At 49.3% G+C, this 15,725-nt stretch overlaps 4 protein-coding genes across 4 annotated transcripts; 2 read left to right on the top strand and 2 right to left on the bottom strand.

The window, feature by feature from the left end:
- Window positions 1–184: 184 nt before the first annotated feature.
- B0T23DRAFT_436911 (uncharacterized protein) lies at window positions 185–1,579 on the top strand (the record flags this gene model as incomplete). Its single annotated transcript, XM_062840592.1, has 4 exons — window positions 185–237; window positions 301–880; window positions 952–1,024; window positions 1,095–1,579. The coding sequence occupies 4 exons, from the start codon at window positions 185–187 to the stop codon at window positions 1,577–1,579; spliced, it is 1,191 nt and encodes a 396-aa protein (XP_062687995.1).
- A 1,859-nt stretch (window positions 1,580–3,438) lies between these two features.
- Window positions 3,439–5,770, bottom strand: B0T23DRAFT_400229 (uncharacterized protein; the record flags this gene model as incomplete). Its single annotated transcript, XM_062838474.1, has 10 exons — window positions 3,439–3,709; window positions 3,752–3,915; window positions 4,028–4,178; window positions 4,256–4,445; window positions 4,497–4,742; window positions 4,827–4,899; window positions 4,975–5,026; window positions 5,147–5,488; window positions 5,573–5,635; window positions 5,754–5,770. 10 exons carry the CDS (start codon window positions 5,768–5,770, stop codon window positions 3,439–3,441), a joined length of 1,569 nt encoding a protein of 522 aa, XP_062687994.1.
- Window positions 5,771–7,013: 1,243 nt separating this feature from the next.
- B0T23DRAFT_416255 (uncharacterized protein) lies at window positions 7,014–9,371 on the top strand (the record flags this gene model as incomplete). The annotated part of the gene is made up of 6 exons (XM_062839625.1): window positions 7,014–7,255; window positions 7,385–7,747; window positions 8,042–8,350; window positions 8,381–8,533; window positions 8,568–8,929; window positions 9,013–9,371. 6 exons carry the CDS (start codon window positions 7,014–7,016, stop codon window positions 9,126–9,128), a joined length of 1,545 nt encoding a protein of 514 aa, XP_062687993.1. The 3' UTR covers window positions 9,129–9,371.
- Window positions 9,372–13,363: 3,992 nt separating this feature from the next.
- On the bottom strand, window positions 13,364–14,413 carry B0T23DRAFT_408725 (uncharacterized protein; the record flags this gene model as incomplete). Its single annotated transcript, XM_062839328.1, has 1 exon — window positions 13,364–14,413. One exon carries the CDS (start codon window positions 14,411–14,413, stop codon window positions 13,364–13,366), a length of 1,050 nt encoding a protein of 349 aa, XP_062687992.1.
- Between the last annotated feature and the right edge of the window lie 1,312 nt (window positions 14,414–15,725).

Below are 15,725 nucleotides of genomic sequence, written 5' to 3'. Positions count from 1 at the left end.
AGAAAGCAATACGTCGTCTGCTTTTCTCTTCCTTCTTCACCCTCTCTTTTCCCTTTTCTCCACGACTCTGACCCGGAGATCCTTCCTCTCTTTGCGCCAACTCGGTTTCGCGCCTCCCCCCACTAGGCTTCATTGCCGCAGACGATTGGGACAAAGCGGACAGGACTTCAACAGATTTCCCACCATGACTGACTCCTTTGACCCCATGGATATGTTCCAGTTCATGGACGAACAATGGTGTGTTTGCCAATCACTGCCTACCCCATTAACATCTGTACTGACCCATCTTCTATGACCTAGCGGGACTATTAAGGTCGGCCTGGATCTCGGCAGCTCTGGCACTCGCGTTGTTTTTAACTACACCAAAGACAAGATTTTTGCCTCTCATGGCTATCCATTCGATGACCAAGGCCCCGTGTACATGGGCGAAGCTCGTCTGGCCAACCGCGAATCTGTTTCGCTCAAGTACGGATTCTATATTCTTGCAAACGCATCGGATAGGTTCGTGGATCAGTGTCCTATGCTACAGAAGCTTCGTCAACACGACAGCGAGGAATTTCGTCAAAAACTTCGAACCGGAATCCTGGAGCTGTTGAAAACAGTCCGAAGGTGGAGCCTCGCAAATATGCGCAAGCACTGGAAGATCGATCGTCTCTCCGTAGGAATGCCGGCGCAATGGGGCCTGGAGTTTCAACGTGTTTTTCTGGCTCTTATTGGAGAGGCCTTCGACTGGGACCGGATGACGACATACGACAAGGTCAGCTTCACCAAAGAACCTGATAGCTTAGCTCATTCCCTCTTGAACAGAGAGGAACCTTACGTCAGGTCATCGAAACCTGGCCAAGTCTGGCTGGTCATTGAGCACGGCGGACATAACCTGGTATGTGCCTTTATGCTTTTATCTGGTTAATTGTAAACTACCTTCTACCTATTGCTAACATTTCAACCCAGAACGGAGCTTTGTTTCGCGTGGAGAAGCGCCATGCTGGACCGCCGCGATTTTACAGAATGGAAGACGCATTTGGTAGGATTCATCATTCCCGTGCCACCAACTCCACCATCTCGTGGCCTAAACTGACAGGTGACGATTTCAGGTGCCTGCGGCGGCAGTGAGCATCTGCTGCACAATATCCTGGCCGCTTTTCAAACCAAATGCCTCGACCCCCCTGTTGGCTGCCAGGGACCCGCACGCCCAATGTCCCCTTTCATCGCCGAACAGATTCGGAAACAATTCACCAAATCGGCGGTTAGAGAAAACTGGGGCCCTCAGCTTTACAATCTCGGAGAGGAACAGCAGTTCACCTTTACTGTGCGCTTGGTAGAACATGGGGAGGTTATTTCGTGCACGTTCGACCAAGCCGAGATCGATCAAGCTTGGAACGAAGCGCATAAAGCTACCTTCGAGCTTGTCGAAAATCTACTCGAGAAGTTGAGCAAGAGTACCACAGATGCTGTAAATGGCACTATCCCCGAAGCAGTGATTTGCATTGCCGGAGGTAGCACGAGAAGCGACCCCTGGAGGCGCAAGGTATCGGCCATGATCAGAGAGGCCAACCTCCCCATGGCGGTCTTTATTTGACGGCCACTAACCGTCCCCTGTCAATGAGTAAGTTCTGCAGCTAACAGCTACATGACAAATGGAACCTGCACTGACAACATACTCTTCATAGCCCGGTGCGAAACTCCAGTGGAGCCACCACTTTGACGACCTTGAAGGCGGGTTGCCCCCCGAGAGCTTAAGAAGATTGGAATCGACACTTCGACAGGGCTCAGCGGATCAATAATTAACTTGGCGGTGGCTGACGTGACTAACAGCAACGGCGATTTGTTTTGGCGGGGGATTGAGATTGAAGGATACGCCCAAGATGGTGTGGCGTTGGGCTTGTGGTTGACAAAAAGCTTTGTCGCCGGTGGTCATTCTGCATGGATTTCTGAATTTTCTTACATCGTCGCAAGGTTCTAGCAAGTTCTAGCGTTTGCTTTGTTCGTTTCATTCAGGATGTCCCCCCCGTTGACAACGTCAAGTTACATCGTCAGATCCAACGGTGTATCAGCATTTGATATCGGAGGAAATTGATAAGGGGTAACAGAGGGGAAAAGAAGAGCAACAGACTCAACAGAGTACGAGCAGCACAAGCCCATGGATGGAATCATAACATTAGCAGTAAAGTTGTCTGTGATCCGGATTCTAGAATCGTTGGGGGCCGTGTGCCCTTGATGCTTTATCGTCGTCTTCTCGACGTCGACGGTGTATGTGTCGCTTGACGGGAACAGTTCAATGCAGATTTGCTTGTTCGCTTCCACTTGGTACCCAAATAAGACCATTTGCAACTGCCCAATTCCCCTATTTGCCCTTTAAGACGCACGATTATGCATACAAAGCAGATTATTGGTGTCCAAGGTGACAGGCATGCAAACTTATTCGAAGCCTCTCCTGTTATCCAAGAAAACACATATATACAACTTGCTATGATACCTCAAGCTGGCAAGCTTTCTAGGGATGTCTTGTAATGATGATGATAACTACCCCTGTACTAGATGTAAAATTGCAAACACGTCGGACAGCATCACATCCATAGAACCAGAAGTTGAAGGCCATAGCGGCGTCACGCCGCTGCATATTAGTCGTCTATCCGCGCTTTGTACCTGCAGATTCATTTAGGAAAGCACGACCCGCACCCACCCCCAATTTCGGTGCGCTTTAACGTCCACTTTCCAACTTCGGTTTCCAAGACACTCAACAAGATTTCGTTTCACCCACGCAACGTGAATTGAGCAGATTCTCAAAAACGTAAAGATTGACCGTTGAATCCGTTGGTGATGCCCTTTAGGTGTAATAGACTCGTGAAATGCTGTTGCTTCAGGTGTTTGAATTTGTATCGTGCACCATAACTTCAACTGAAATATCCGGGCCCTTTTTCACTTTCTCAACGTGAGTCGCTATCGTCAACGTGATGATTGCTGATTGAGAGACCCAGTAGCTCTTTCCGCTTTTTCGGTCAAGTCCTGCTATATCCGCTCCTCGTCGTGTTCAAATCTATCCAGGTCAACGTGTTGCTGATTCGATTGCGCAAAGCTCGCGAACTTCACGTCTTGATGACGAGAAGCAGATGAGATCCCCAGTTGCCACTGAATGTTGAGCTTGGAGAACACTTGTCTCGGACTCCCAATGCCCTTGCCATTGAGAACACAACTTGCGTTTCCTCCATGTTGAAAACCGTGCTTCCACTGCCAAAATGACTCCCATAGCTGAGCTGAGAACCTGCAAGTGGACTTCCAGTTGTATGTCGTCTTCCTTATGGTTAAGGTGAAGAAATTGGCTGACAATAAGTGTGACTGGTTCGCTTGAAGCCAAGAAGAAGAGAAAGGTAGAAGAAAGTAAAGCAAAAAAGCCGAGAAAAGTTCCGGGGGGTTCCCAGCCATGGCCGTGTGGCTTTCTTATGACGCGTGGTTGAGGAAGTCCTGGACATCAAGGCGGCGCCTAGCCTGAAAGTCTCTGATGGCCTCGCCCAAGGTTTTTCCCCTTTCTCCGACAAAAACACAGTTGTTTCCACCTTCATAGTAAAGCGGGAGGTGGATATCGACCTTTTCGTAGAGGCTACTTCGGGCTCGATTGGGGTTTGCAACCAGCGCTATGTCCAGGACAAGCTCCATGTCGTTTCCATTTCCTCTGATATCCGCTTTGATGAAATACCTACCCTCAGCGCGACTGGGGGGCAAAATAGAGGGTTGACCTCCAAGCAGAACGTACCCACGCTCGGCGCTCATCTGAGGAAGGTAGTTGGGGTCCTCGTTTTGGAGGGTTGGGTTTTTATCAGCGTACCAGGGATCACACACAAGACAAAACTCATCGCCGTCGCGAATGTTGAGGAGTTGGCAATCAAAATTTCCCCTGTAATGTCCTGTTCTGGTACACTGTTGAAGAAAAAGGAGAAATGTGTTAGGACGGAGCCTGTCGTCCTCTAGGAAAGTGGTTGTGCCATGGGCGAGTGTACATGGTAGAAGCAGGGGGCCGGGGGGGACTCACATAGTAGAAAATTGTGGTCGCGCTGTTGTCCCATTTGTAAGTGTGGCGTTGCCGCATCTGGATGTCGATACAGACACCTTGCTTGAGGAAATCTTCAACAGTGACCATGTCTACCGTTGCCATAGGTGCTCCCCTCGCAAGCCGAACGGTGCTGTATATGGTGTAAGGCCTTGTTGTTAGTAAATACCAATAGAAACCTAGTAGCTCACGTGAGGGAAAATGACTGACTCGTAATCCAGTCCAATTTTGTTGATAAACGTGGTATCCGCGATATCAAACTGGTTGATGAGGCTCTGTAGCCTATCATATAGAGGTTGATTGCCGATGCTCCCTCCTGCTCTAATGACCAAAGGGATAGGCATGGATCCGCCATGCTCTTTTGATGCCAGTATTTTGAGGGTTTGTAGCTCCCTCCTGACTACAACGATCACCCCCTCGTACGCCCTCTCCTAAAGATCATCGATCTCACTCTTGCTGAAAATGAGTGGCACGTGTTGAAAGTTGTTGTCGAATAAATGGAAGGCATATGGGCTAGGAAGATGGTCGCCTGGACCCCAACAGTGACGACACTCCATGACGAATTTTTGCCTTATTTGTTCTTTTGCAGCCGCAGATAGCCTATCCCCCACAGCAGCGCCGGTTTGTGCCTTGTACTTCTCTTCGCAAGCCCGAAGCACATTGAAGTAGAGATGCTCTCCTCCACCACCACTAATTCCTATATTACGATCAGTATCTAGTTGAACGGTGAACTTGAGTTTGAACCGTTTAGTTGTTGCTGCTGTTGCGAAGTGGTACTAACTAAATGCTTCCCCATGTCTGAAAAACTTGGGTTCCTGGTGCTGAGTACTCTGTACCCAGAAAATTGCACTATTCTGTGGTGAGGTATTAGCACTTTACTGTCCAAATGAAATGTACATGTTCATGCGAGGGCAGTGAATGAATCTTACCAAATTATGACTACCAAAATCCAGAACGAGTACAACCCTCTGTTGTTCTTGTCTATGTAAGAGCTTGGTAATTTGAATATAATCATCCGTAGAGAGCAAGAAGTGGGTAAGAGCATCTGTCTTTGTGTAGTATAGTATCCTCGATCTGGCCTCGCCCAAGGTCTAGTCGAACGCTTGAGCCAGAAGTCTGGTGTAGACCTCCTTAAATTCCAACGTCCACTGATTCGGGACGGTGACACATAGTCGACCGATCCTCCACCCGTTGGCCATGAACGCTTCATTGCTTTCGATCGCGGTTTTCAAGTCCTGAAGCACTTGAGTAATGCCGGTTCGCAGTTTGTTTCGAATCTGATCGTTGCAGGCATCCCTCAGTCTCTTCATCAGTGGGTACTGATCCATTAATTTATGCGGGTCGCCAGATAGCAAGTAGAAACCGTATTTGAGCGATTCCGGCATACGGTCTACTGTGAGATTCCGAGGAATATATATGGGCTCGTTGTCATTGTAGATATAGCTATGAGAAGGATAGTTCATGCCATCCAGGCTGATACGAAGGTGATGTAGGTTAGGAAAATATTTTCCGGTCTTTCCTACCGACCATGCGAAGGCCCGAACACCGGTGCTTCCAAAGTCGATGCCGATGCAGACATGCTCCCCACCTCTAGAAGTGAAAGCATTTGGTCAGTACGAACATTTCAGAGACTTCAAGGTTGTTCATATTGCTGTTTGTTTCATAGGCGGCATTTCCACCTGATAGGTGCTTTCTTGGGCATACTTACTGCGTGTTGTCCTCCATCGTTTGGCTTGCTTGATGACTAGGTGGTATAATAACGAGCAATAGTAATAAAGGGATAAGCTTGAGAGTGGAAGGAAGACGCTGTTATAGCTCTGCTGTAGATTTAGCGAAAGTCTTGATTGGAATTCTAGCCACGTTGGTTGAAGACAAGTAGCGATGCTGGCAAGTTCAAGAGCCAGGGAAGAACGCGAAAGGTTGGTGCCGGCCGAAGGAGAAGGGATAAAAGGGCAGAACGAGGGACACCTGGTTTGAATAGGCAGTAATCTTGGTCGTCCGGAAAATTTGGTTAGGGATTCCAGTTGGATACTTTAGTGGGTCATAGATAGGTTCGTTTGTCGAAGGATTCGACGAGGAAGGAGCAAGGCTCAGGTAGTCTGGATATCGGAGGGGCTGGAATATGGGACGATAGACGGCAAGACGAGAGTTCAGTTGGGGGGTAATGTGTTCCAGTCGATGCAACTTGAACCAACAATTAGAGGGCTGTTGGGTAGTTAAGGTCGTGATTTGAGGTACTACCTATAGTAGAGGTACCGTACAACTGAACTACGAACTCAAGACGTACGTACAAATATAAAAATATCCGTTTTGTTTCACAAGTCCTCTTATGCTCAATAGGTTACATGATTCCCATTCACTCGATCTTTCCTCCTTCATCATCTTGCTTACGATATTGAGTGTCCTCCTATTGTACCTAGGTATGTCGGTACGTTTGTAAAATCTATAAAAGATTTGTTGGGTGGGCTTCTAGGTTATTCATTTGATATTGTGGGAAATTTGAAGTTGCAGAAAAACTCCATCTAGCGATCCAGGAAATTATTACTTTGATGCCGGCTATGGTTTGAATGATTGGGGTTGGATTGAATGGAAATATTGAAGCACAATACTAGCAATCCCAATTCAGGCACTTGGAAGTATTCAGCAGACGTAATTGAACAGGTAATGGGCGTCGACAAAAGCACAATCAATAGCTTCATATCATCTGACTCTTGGCATTTCTTCCCTTAATTTCTTATCGGTTCATCGTCTTCACCGAACGCCCGAACACAAAGAATTTTCTCCTTGCACCAACACACAAAGAAGTGCTGTCAACGTATTTGCCGTCTACTTGTCAATAGCGACTCCCTTGTACACCAATTAAGCCACATCCGCTTCCTATCTCACTGCTCGATATTTCCTCAGAGTCGAGAAGCGTCTGCACCCGGCGACAACCTTCCACGCATTCCAAGTCCCAGAAGTTTACACCATGAGCGGCAAGGAGAACGCAACGACGTCCAAGGACCAGCCCAATGAACAGGGTTACGTTCCCCACAAACCCTTCACTCCGGAATTCGTCAAGATCAATGACGAGGAGGACGAAGCTTGGCGCAAAACAAAGCACAAACTCGAGGAAGTCCACCAGCAAGCCATGAAGGTGTTTGTCACCTTTACAGAAGAATTGATCACGTACGGCAATAAGTGGGAAGAGACGCTCAAAACCCTACAAGCGTACAAGAAGCGCTACGAAGACCTGCAGGACGACTTCACAACCCTTCTCAACTCGCCCATGAAATGAATGGTGCTGCTCGACAAACAGCAATTTTGGCAGATCCCGTTGATGGTGGACTACGACGCAAGCAACTCGTTGGATGGGTGGTCGATCAGAGTAACCCCGATGAGAACTCACCCATGGTACGACGCGAACTTCAAGGACAGAATCCAGCTCGACAGCGCTGAGAATGCCGATTTTCTTCCAAGAAACTCCTCGCCGGAGCCCGACCCATTTCGGGTTCCTCGAACAAGAGAGAACCCATGGGGCAATCCGTGGTTTGAGGTTCATCACCTCCATCCTGGCACCCTTGTTCCCGATTATGCCGCCAAAGTTGCCGCCGCTCGCGCCGCACTCCGCGCGAAGGACCCGAAAAACATTGCCTATTGGGAAGTCGACGAGGAGCCCACCGTCAAGGCAACCGCTTCCTCCATTCCCACACTCAAACGCCTGTGCAGTCTTGGCGGATGTGTGCGTGTGTACACACACACGACTTTTTGGCAAAACGGACCATCGAAACGAAAGACGAAGATGAAGAAACTTAGTTCTCCTATATAAGAGACTATTCTCCTAATAGTCTCAAATACGCTAATTCAGAATCTTGAGTCGGTTTTCTTTTATCTCTTCGTTTAGTAGAAATATAAACAAATAAAATCTCATCGATAGTCCGTTTTACCAAAAAGTCGTGTGTGTGTGCACACGCACACATCCGCCAAGACTGCACAGGCGTTTGAGTGTGGGAACAGCAGCACACGTCCAAACCTGCCATCAGCTGCCCCGGCAGCCACAACCTCAAACCCACAACAGCCCACCGAGCTTACCTCTACTACGGCTCCTGCTCAAACCGCTCGCTCCCTTCGTGCCCAGGCCAGAGCTGGACAACGCGATCCTAGCCCCGCTACCGACGGTACCAACCCTACAACACGCGCTCGTTCTCGCTCTTCTTCCCCCGAACCATTCCATCGTTCCCGCAAGCGACTCACAGCCAAAGAGAAGGGCAAAGGAAAGGCCACGGACATTGCCGAGGACAACGTCGCCCCCGCCGCCACCTCGTAGTCAATCACCACGACCGTGACAAAAGCCAGCGCATCTGCCTCCGGCTCCAGAGCCTTGTCTCCCAAGAAAGACAAAGGAAAAGGTAAAGCCGAAACCGCCTCACCCGGTCCATCCACCTTTTCCTCCTCTGCCGTCGCAGCCACTGCCCCCGTCAACAACAACAAACCAAACAAAATTACCAAGTCCTCAAGCTCCAAGCCGGCCGCCGCCGCTCAGCGTGCCACAATCAAGCGCTCCCAAGTCAAAAAAGGGCAAGTACTGGGCTTTCAAGGCGGAACAACATCTTCTCGCTGCTGCTGGTTTCGGTACCTCCAAATCTGGCAAGAAGAACGACGACGACGATGACCACGACAGCGACGACACTGGCCGTGATGCTGACGAGGGGAGCAACAACGACAACAGCAACAAGTTCTTTGCCCTCGCTTGCCCTGCCCCTGAGCTGCTCGGAGTCTGTCTGGCCGATACCCCAAACTTCGACAGGCATCCGTTCAAGAGAAACAGAGCGGTGGAGCACTTTGTGGAGTGTGGTGTTGAGGTAGAGGGAGAGGAAGAGATATTTGCGAGGTTTGCTATGGAAGGTTAGTCGTCATTCTGGTTAATTACCCTTTGATTTTGTTGCTGTGTTTTGATGATGGATGCTAACATTGTGTTTATTCAACAGTTGTCCAAGATACTGCCCGCTGGCCTGTCAACGATGAATGGGCAAGGAAACATAACCAGGGGCTGATTGGGAAGAGGGACAGAGATGGGGATGTGGCTATGGAGGATTTGGAGTGATTGCTACTGATCGAATGAGAGGGAGTGATGTTATGGTCGAGTGACTGTTGAAGGCTTGGAGAGAACACAGGAGAAGGGGATCGCTACATCCAGTGCTGGACATGGATGATGGTGACACTCTCCAGCCAGTTCTTGGAGGTGACGAAGCTTGTCACACTTTACATTATGACAAAAGAGGATGTATAGAGGTCAGGAGCAGGTTCTCAGGGAAAAAGGAGTCATGGAGAATCGAAGGAGTCATGGGCAGGTATATAAAAAGTAAGAGAATATCCGATAGATTGACATTTATCAAGATTCTTAGCATATTTCGTGTCCGCAAATACGGGCCCTGTTTTCACTTCACAAAGTCACATCATTCCAAGGAGAAAGCCATCTGCATGCTGGTCTTCACCGCCGTCATCATCGTGACATCATCATGAGTTTCCTCCACATCGCCATACTGTCCCTTCTGTTCCGGGGTTCTCTATATGGCTCTTAATAGCAGCTATGTAGACAAGCGGAACTCCCCATACAATGCCATACCCTACCACATATTTTCCTGCAAGGAGTAGGCGCGGCCGTGATGAGATGAGTGTGGATGAAATAAACCATCAACCTCCGAGGACTTGGAAAAAATCTGAAAAGGAAGCGGCCAAACCGCTCTTCTCTCTACCTTTACATTCAACACCCACTTCTTTCAACCAGTAGGTCTAACAACTTCCGATCTAGAGGTACAAAGACGGATTATTGCCCATCTATCTATATACGCTATATATTATAGGCAAAGTCTCTGCCTCTACCCATCACGACGTAAGACCTTTGAGTTAGAAAACATCAAACACTGCAAGGCCAGAGGCCCGGCAGCAGTTACCCGAAATCTCACTTCAGCTACGCCAACACCTACGCAGCGTATGACGAGAACTGCACACGAAGCAGCAGTCGCGAGAAGAGCAGCCGCTCAACAGCCCGCCGTTCAATGTCCTCATGGCCATCCATCGACATGGGAAGCTCCGGAATACGTGCTTCCATGCGACCAAAGGAATGTGCCCCCAGTCATCCAAAGATGATATACAACAAAAAAAAAACTACAGGGAGTCATACACATTCCCAGCAAATATCTACCCCTTTGGCAACCATCAAGATTCCGATCTTTACGACGGGGAGAAAGACCACGAGGACCGGGATGGTGTTGCCATGAAGTACGCCATGTACATCCTGGCGAACACGAGTGATGACCTGCCGTAGAGCGAAGAGATTCCATTTCAAAGATTCTCATCCCTTGAAAATCGAGTGTCTGATTGATTCAACATACGCTTTCGAATAGAGGATCTACAAGTAATGCAGTGTTTATACCATCCGAAAGCGGGAATGGAGAGTTGGAGAGGCTCAACAGGTATGCCGTCCTTGCCTAGTTGTACGACGAGTTTTCGGTGCCGTGTCACGAGACCGTCGAGACGAAGGAGATGATGCAGTGTTTCATCACCACCTACGAGGTAGGTCTACATCACCTAGCTGGTTCTTAATGGCTTTTGTCGATCAGGTCCTAGTGAAATGCGCACCTACACCTTTGTAACAAAAACGCCATGCGCTTGGGCGTCGATGCCTGGAGGAGTTGGGACTCCTTACCCTTGAAGTCGACAAATTGGCTGGCTTGTAGATTCATTCGTTGGCAAGGTGCGTAGGTACTAGCGCTTCCCGTAACTTCCATTTTGTGTCGTTTGGCTTTGGCCTTGATTTTGTCGACCAAGGCGTACTTGCCCGTTGGGGGTTGCGGGGTGCCGGTCAGGATGTAGAAGGTGCAGCCAGACTGTGGTGCTCACGGTACGGTTCTATGGAGAGCGTGAGGGTGGTTCATTGGAGGAAAAGGAAGACTAAGTATTGTACCTTTAATGGCGTACTTGAGTGCTACCACTTCATGACCGTCATGGTCAAGTTTGTCGATGGTAGATCTAATCTGGGTTGACGCTGCCAATGCTGAGAAGGTATAACCATCACCACCATTCGCTGTTTTATGGTATTAACGTTCCAACGAAAGGATCCTGCGAGGGTCGAACGGTATTGCTTGTCGAACTTCAAGTCCCTCTGTAATAGAATGGCAATGCGCGGTTTTCTAACTTCGGAAAGCTTCTGTCTGGTCCATATAGCTGGTTGTCCAGTTGATATGGCTAAATGTCCTCAAAGTTGGGACGAGGAGCCACTGGGACATTTGCCAGAATTAAGTCGGGTGGCGGCCGGCGCTGAGGTAAATGCAAACTTGGATCTACTTCGCCAAACGAAGTCGCCTTCGTCACTACGCCGGCACATCCATTTCAAAACCAGCCGCATTACGATCTGGGATATTTGTACGAGACTTTGCGCCTTCCCTTCCGTAATTGCCTCCAATGACTGGCCATAGAAATTTTCCAGGTAAGAGCAATGCACGTTCGAAGCAAGTATCTTGTGTGGACCACATACCGCATTGATCCATCCAGTCGCAATTCCCATCGATCCTGTCATCGTTGTGGGAGACCGTTTTCGACTTTGAAACACACTTCCCCCTCAGCCTAACCATCTCAAAAGCGCCACATCCCCAACATTGGACACATCAAGGCCCTGCCCGAATTTACCTGTACCGACAAACACGGCCTTTCCGTCTACATCTTGGTCTTCAAGAAGCCATAGGAACTACCGTTCATCTACGTCGGCAGTGGAACAGACAAACACTTCGGTACACATGCAATATTCCGTGATTATGATAAAGCTAGGTATACACTTATCGAAATTCACACCCATTGCCCGCTAAGATGGTGCCTCGTGCATAATAACACGGCGATGCTGAACCCCATGGGGACAGGGACTTCAAAGAAGAACAAACTGCGAGCGGCGCGGCGAGGGCTAAATCTGTACTCGTTGTTGCTCTTCCCCATACTTCTCTTTCTTCTTCACGCGCGTTGTTCATTTATGTAGCAACATACCTTCTCCGATGGCCACCCTCACCCCCGACCAGCATGCCCTCCTGCACGCTTCCCGTGCTACCGTCCTCCACGTCGATAATGGGTAAACTCCCAAAGGCTTCGCGTCATGATCAAGGACCTTCCACTTGTATAAGCATATTGGATGGTCGTCGGTCCGGTACAAATCCAGACAGCGTCCGAAGAGTAACATTGTTGCAACCCCGACACCAGAGTCCCCAGAGCGTTCAGAACGTCCCAGTTACACACGGCCATCGCCAACTGGCAAATGCGGCCGGATCAAGTATCAGGATCTAAACACCGGCTTTCATCGAAACCTGATTGCCAAAATATTTAATTTGGTTGAACAACTCTCTCATGAGGGCTGCTGCTCTGAGGAGGTACCCTAGATCAAAAGACATGCCGGCGTCGAAGAGAATGAACAAGCAAGCAGATCGCAACCATCACCTGCAACTTACCAACATTCAATTGCTATTGTTCTGGTTACATCACCCCCATGCCGCTCTCTTTCTATAATCACAAGAAGAAGTCTATCCTAGTTAGTCAAGCCACGCCCGGTTCCACGTCCCATTGCAGTGATCAGTAGGACAAGCTCTTGCCCGTTCACTTTTTGGGCCAGGATACGGTTCAATGTCCTGGCTACAACTCCACAAGCTTTTCACTCGCTCAGGTATGTACCTCACCAGAAGTCTTCATTACTCTGGATGGGATCATAGCGACCTCACTGGAAACACAGTAAGCAATGCAATCGCTACTGTCTAATTCGCGATCCATTTTCCCACGACAGAACCCAAGAGGCAATAAGCGCACCTATCTTCCCCGCATTACCTCGATGCGGATATGCCAATTATGTGAGTACATCGGCTCATAATAGTGCTCGATCAGCGGTCAAGGCACACGAAACGTGGTAATGATGGCCTTGACCGTACGTTAGGAGCCTAAAGGAAACGATCCCGGAAGATATGCAGCTTCTCAATCTCCATGTACTACGAAGGTGGAACGGTGTGCGTAATGCTTGGATTGGGGGATAAACTGATTTATGAGGCGGTGCCGGCACTGAGAAGGGCGACCGAAGCAAATCAGTTTGGAGGGGTTGTTGACCGGGTGGAGATACCGCGTTAGCTTATTGAGGGTTGAATGATGAGCCGGTGAATGGGTCTTGGTCATCCCACAGTCGTTAACATCATGTACGAACGTTACACAACGAGACGCAGAAACAGAAAGTTCAAAAAAGAGCAAAGGGGACAGCGTCATGGAGAGGTAGCGTGTAACATTCATTAGCAATACCAAGTAATTGAGTGATGATTATTCTGCCAGCGTCTCAATGTGGTGAATTGGAACAGCCACCAGCCTCCTTAGCCCAGCCTGACTTTTAGACCGTGTCAACTTCAAAGTTGTCTCGTTTCTCCATATATCCATGACGTCGGGTCGTGGAGGCCGAATGTATTCGGCGATTTTCTGGGCAAAGCTTGCTTGCCTCTTCAGAGTGGGATCCCTTAGGTGCTGTGCAAGGCCGTCGCCCGAGATCCGACCTACAGTGCCTGAGCGATGTATTGATGCCTTGACGCCGTTGGACATCATTGGACGGCGCTTTGAATCTGGTTGTGACTGATGATGTGAACTGACATGGTGAGGTTGTGTTCCTAGAGTTCCCTCGTGTTGTTGGGACGCAACGATCTCTGCCGCCGTGTTGCCGGTTGCAGAACGGGGGGCCCAGCTGGTGCGGCTCTCACGACTCTTGTTGCCGGTCGTTGTCCGACTTGTCCCAGCTACTGCGGTCGAACCTGCGCTTAGCCTCGTAGGAGACAGCGAGGCAAACTGTTGATGAGGGTTTGGCCTGATGAGATCATGGAGACTGTCATGTAGCTGGGCATCCATAGTCTGTAACAAGTCCCGGTGTGCTCTCTCTTCGAGTTCTGCTCGTGCAAGGAAAAGCTCGTAGTCGGTGAGAGGAACCGGTTTCGTGACAGTCTGTGGTGGTTGTCTTGATAGATGAGCTGGCTTGGACTGTTCTTGTTGCGAAAATGCGGATGCCATGTCCCGCCGTTGACCGCGGAATCGTATCTCGGCCAGAGGATTTGCCGATTCTGGGCGGCGGTATACTCGCCGTGTTTGTGAAGGGGATAGCTGACTTGTCTCGGACTCTGTGACTCGTGATCGGGATACGTTGAAAATCGAGGGTGGTGGTGTAGTCGTCAAGCGAGAAAAGTCGGCGGCAGCATGCTTAGGCTGGTAGCTGGAGCGCGGTCTTTCTTCCTCATTGTCGGGCACGGTATCCAGGAGGGGTAAAGGCTTTTGCCTTATTCTGAGCTTGTCGTGAAGACTTGTTCTGCGTCTGACTTGCGGCTGTGCCATTGTAGCTGTTTGCCATTCGTGTGTAAAACACTCTGGTGGAGAAGACATGGAAAAATTCATGGGAAAGTGTCTGGGTCGATCCTGATTTTGTGAAAGAGTTGGATGGCTCTGTTATTATACATCAGAATCAGGGGTAGTAAGGTGATCTTAGGAAACACACTAAAAATGCAAAACCAGTGGTACTTGCAAGCAGGTATTGCTGTTGAGTATGTTCTGGATCAGGTGATGTGACGTCGGCAAGATATTTGTGATGGGGGCGGCCTGCTAACCACAAGGAAAGAACATGATGACTCGGGTGACCAGCGTAGCATCAGACATTGTGTACCAAGGATCAAGGAATTGGCGAGCGGGCTTCATTGCTTGCGAACATGACTTTTTCCCTGAATTGCAGACGACTTTTGATGAAAACAGTTTGGCTCCCCTGCATGTTAACATTTCTTTGACCAATAAGCGCTGCTTTCAGGCATACAAGAGGGTGTGGAGGGCAGGATGCGATGGTGCTCGTGATGGGAACTTTGGGCTCGTGCAAGTGCAAATGCCGCGGATCGAAGCCAGACAAGGTGTGATTCGTGGGTAGGAGAATTAATTTGCAACTATGCAAGTGATGACGAACCGATGTGATAAAAAAGAAACGACAGAATCTGGAGACAAAAACTGGGGAATGCGGGGGCTGACCCTGTTTGTTTGACTGGTCACCACTCATGCGATCTCTCTCAGTCTCGTGACTTTTTCCAACCGCCGTCAAGACAAGAGACCATGAGGGTGGCTTGGTGGTGGCTTGTCACCAACCGTGCTCATTGGCATGAACAAGGAAGATACTCGTCTTTGAAGCCAATATCAGAACATGCGTACGATATATCGAAATGTTAAAGAAAAGAAACGGTGAGAACTCGGATGTTGACGGTGTCGTGATATATTTCCGGCGCGCGAATGGGTCACCGTTGTAGAGGTCATCAAGGTGCGGTTGAATTAAGCTCAGGATCTCCACTGCCGAGAGCAAACAGTGGACACTGGCCATCTTGTCTTCAGGGTTGTCCTTGTCTTGACGTCGATCGGACACGCTCAAATCTGGGCCTCGGCATCGGGACAGGAAGAGGAGTGGATTCTCCGGCCGTACGGGAAGAGACAGACGGGAGAGGGCATCGATGTTGACTATTGAAGCCATGCCCTGTAATTATCAGCAATAGCCCTCCCCCTTCAGCGGTTGCGGTTTTCTGTGGCTTCAGCCTCAGCCATGGTCAACGGCCATATCGGGTGTGGTTGCAATGAATGTCTTGGATACGAGAAATGGGCTGGGAATTTATGACGGGTT

This window comes from Neurospora hispaniola (genome assembly GCF_033458365.1).
Source record: "Neurospora hispaniola strain FGSC 10403 chromosome Unknown B0T23scaffold_12, whole genome shotgun sequence".
NCBI lineage: Eukaryota > Fungi > Ascomycota > Sordariomycetes > Sordariales > Sordariaceae > Neurospora > Neurospora hispaniola.
This window is presented reverse-complemented; position numbering and strand designations above follow the sequence as displayed.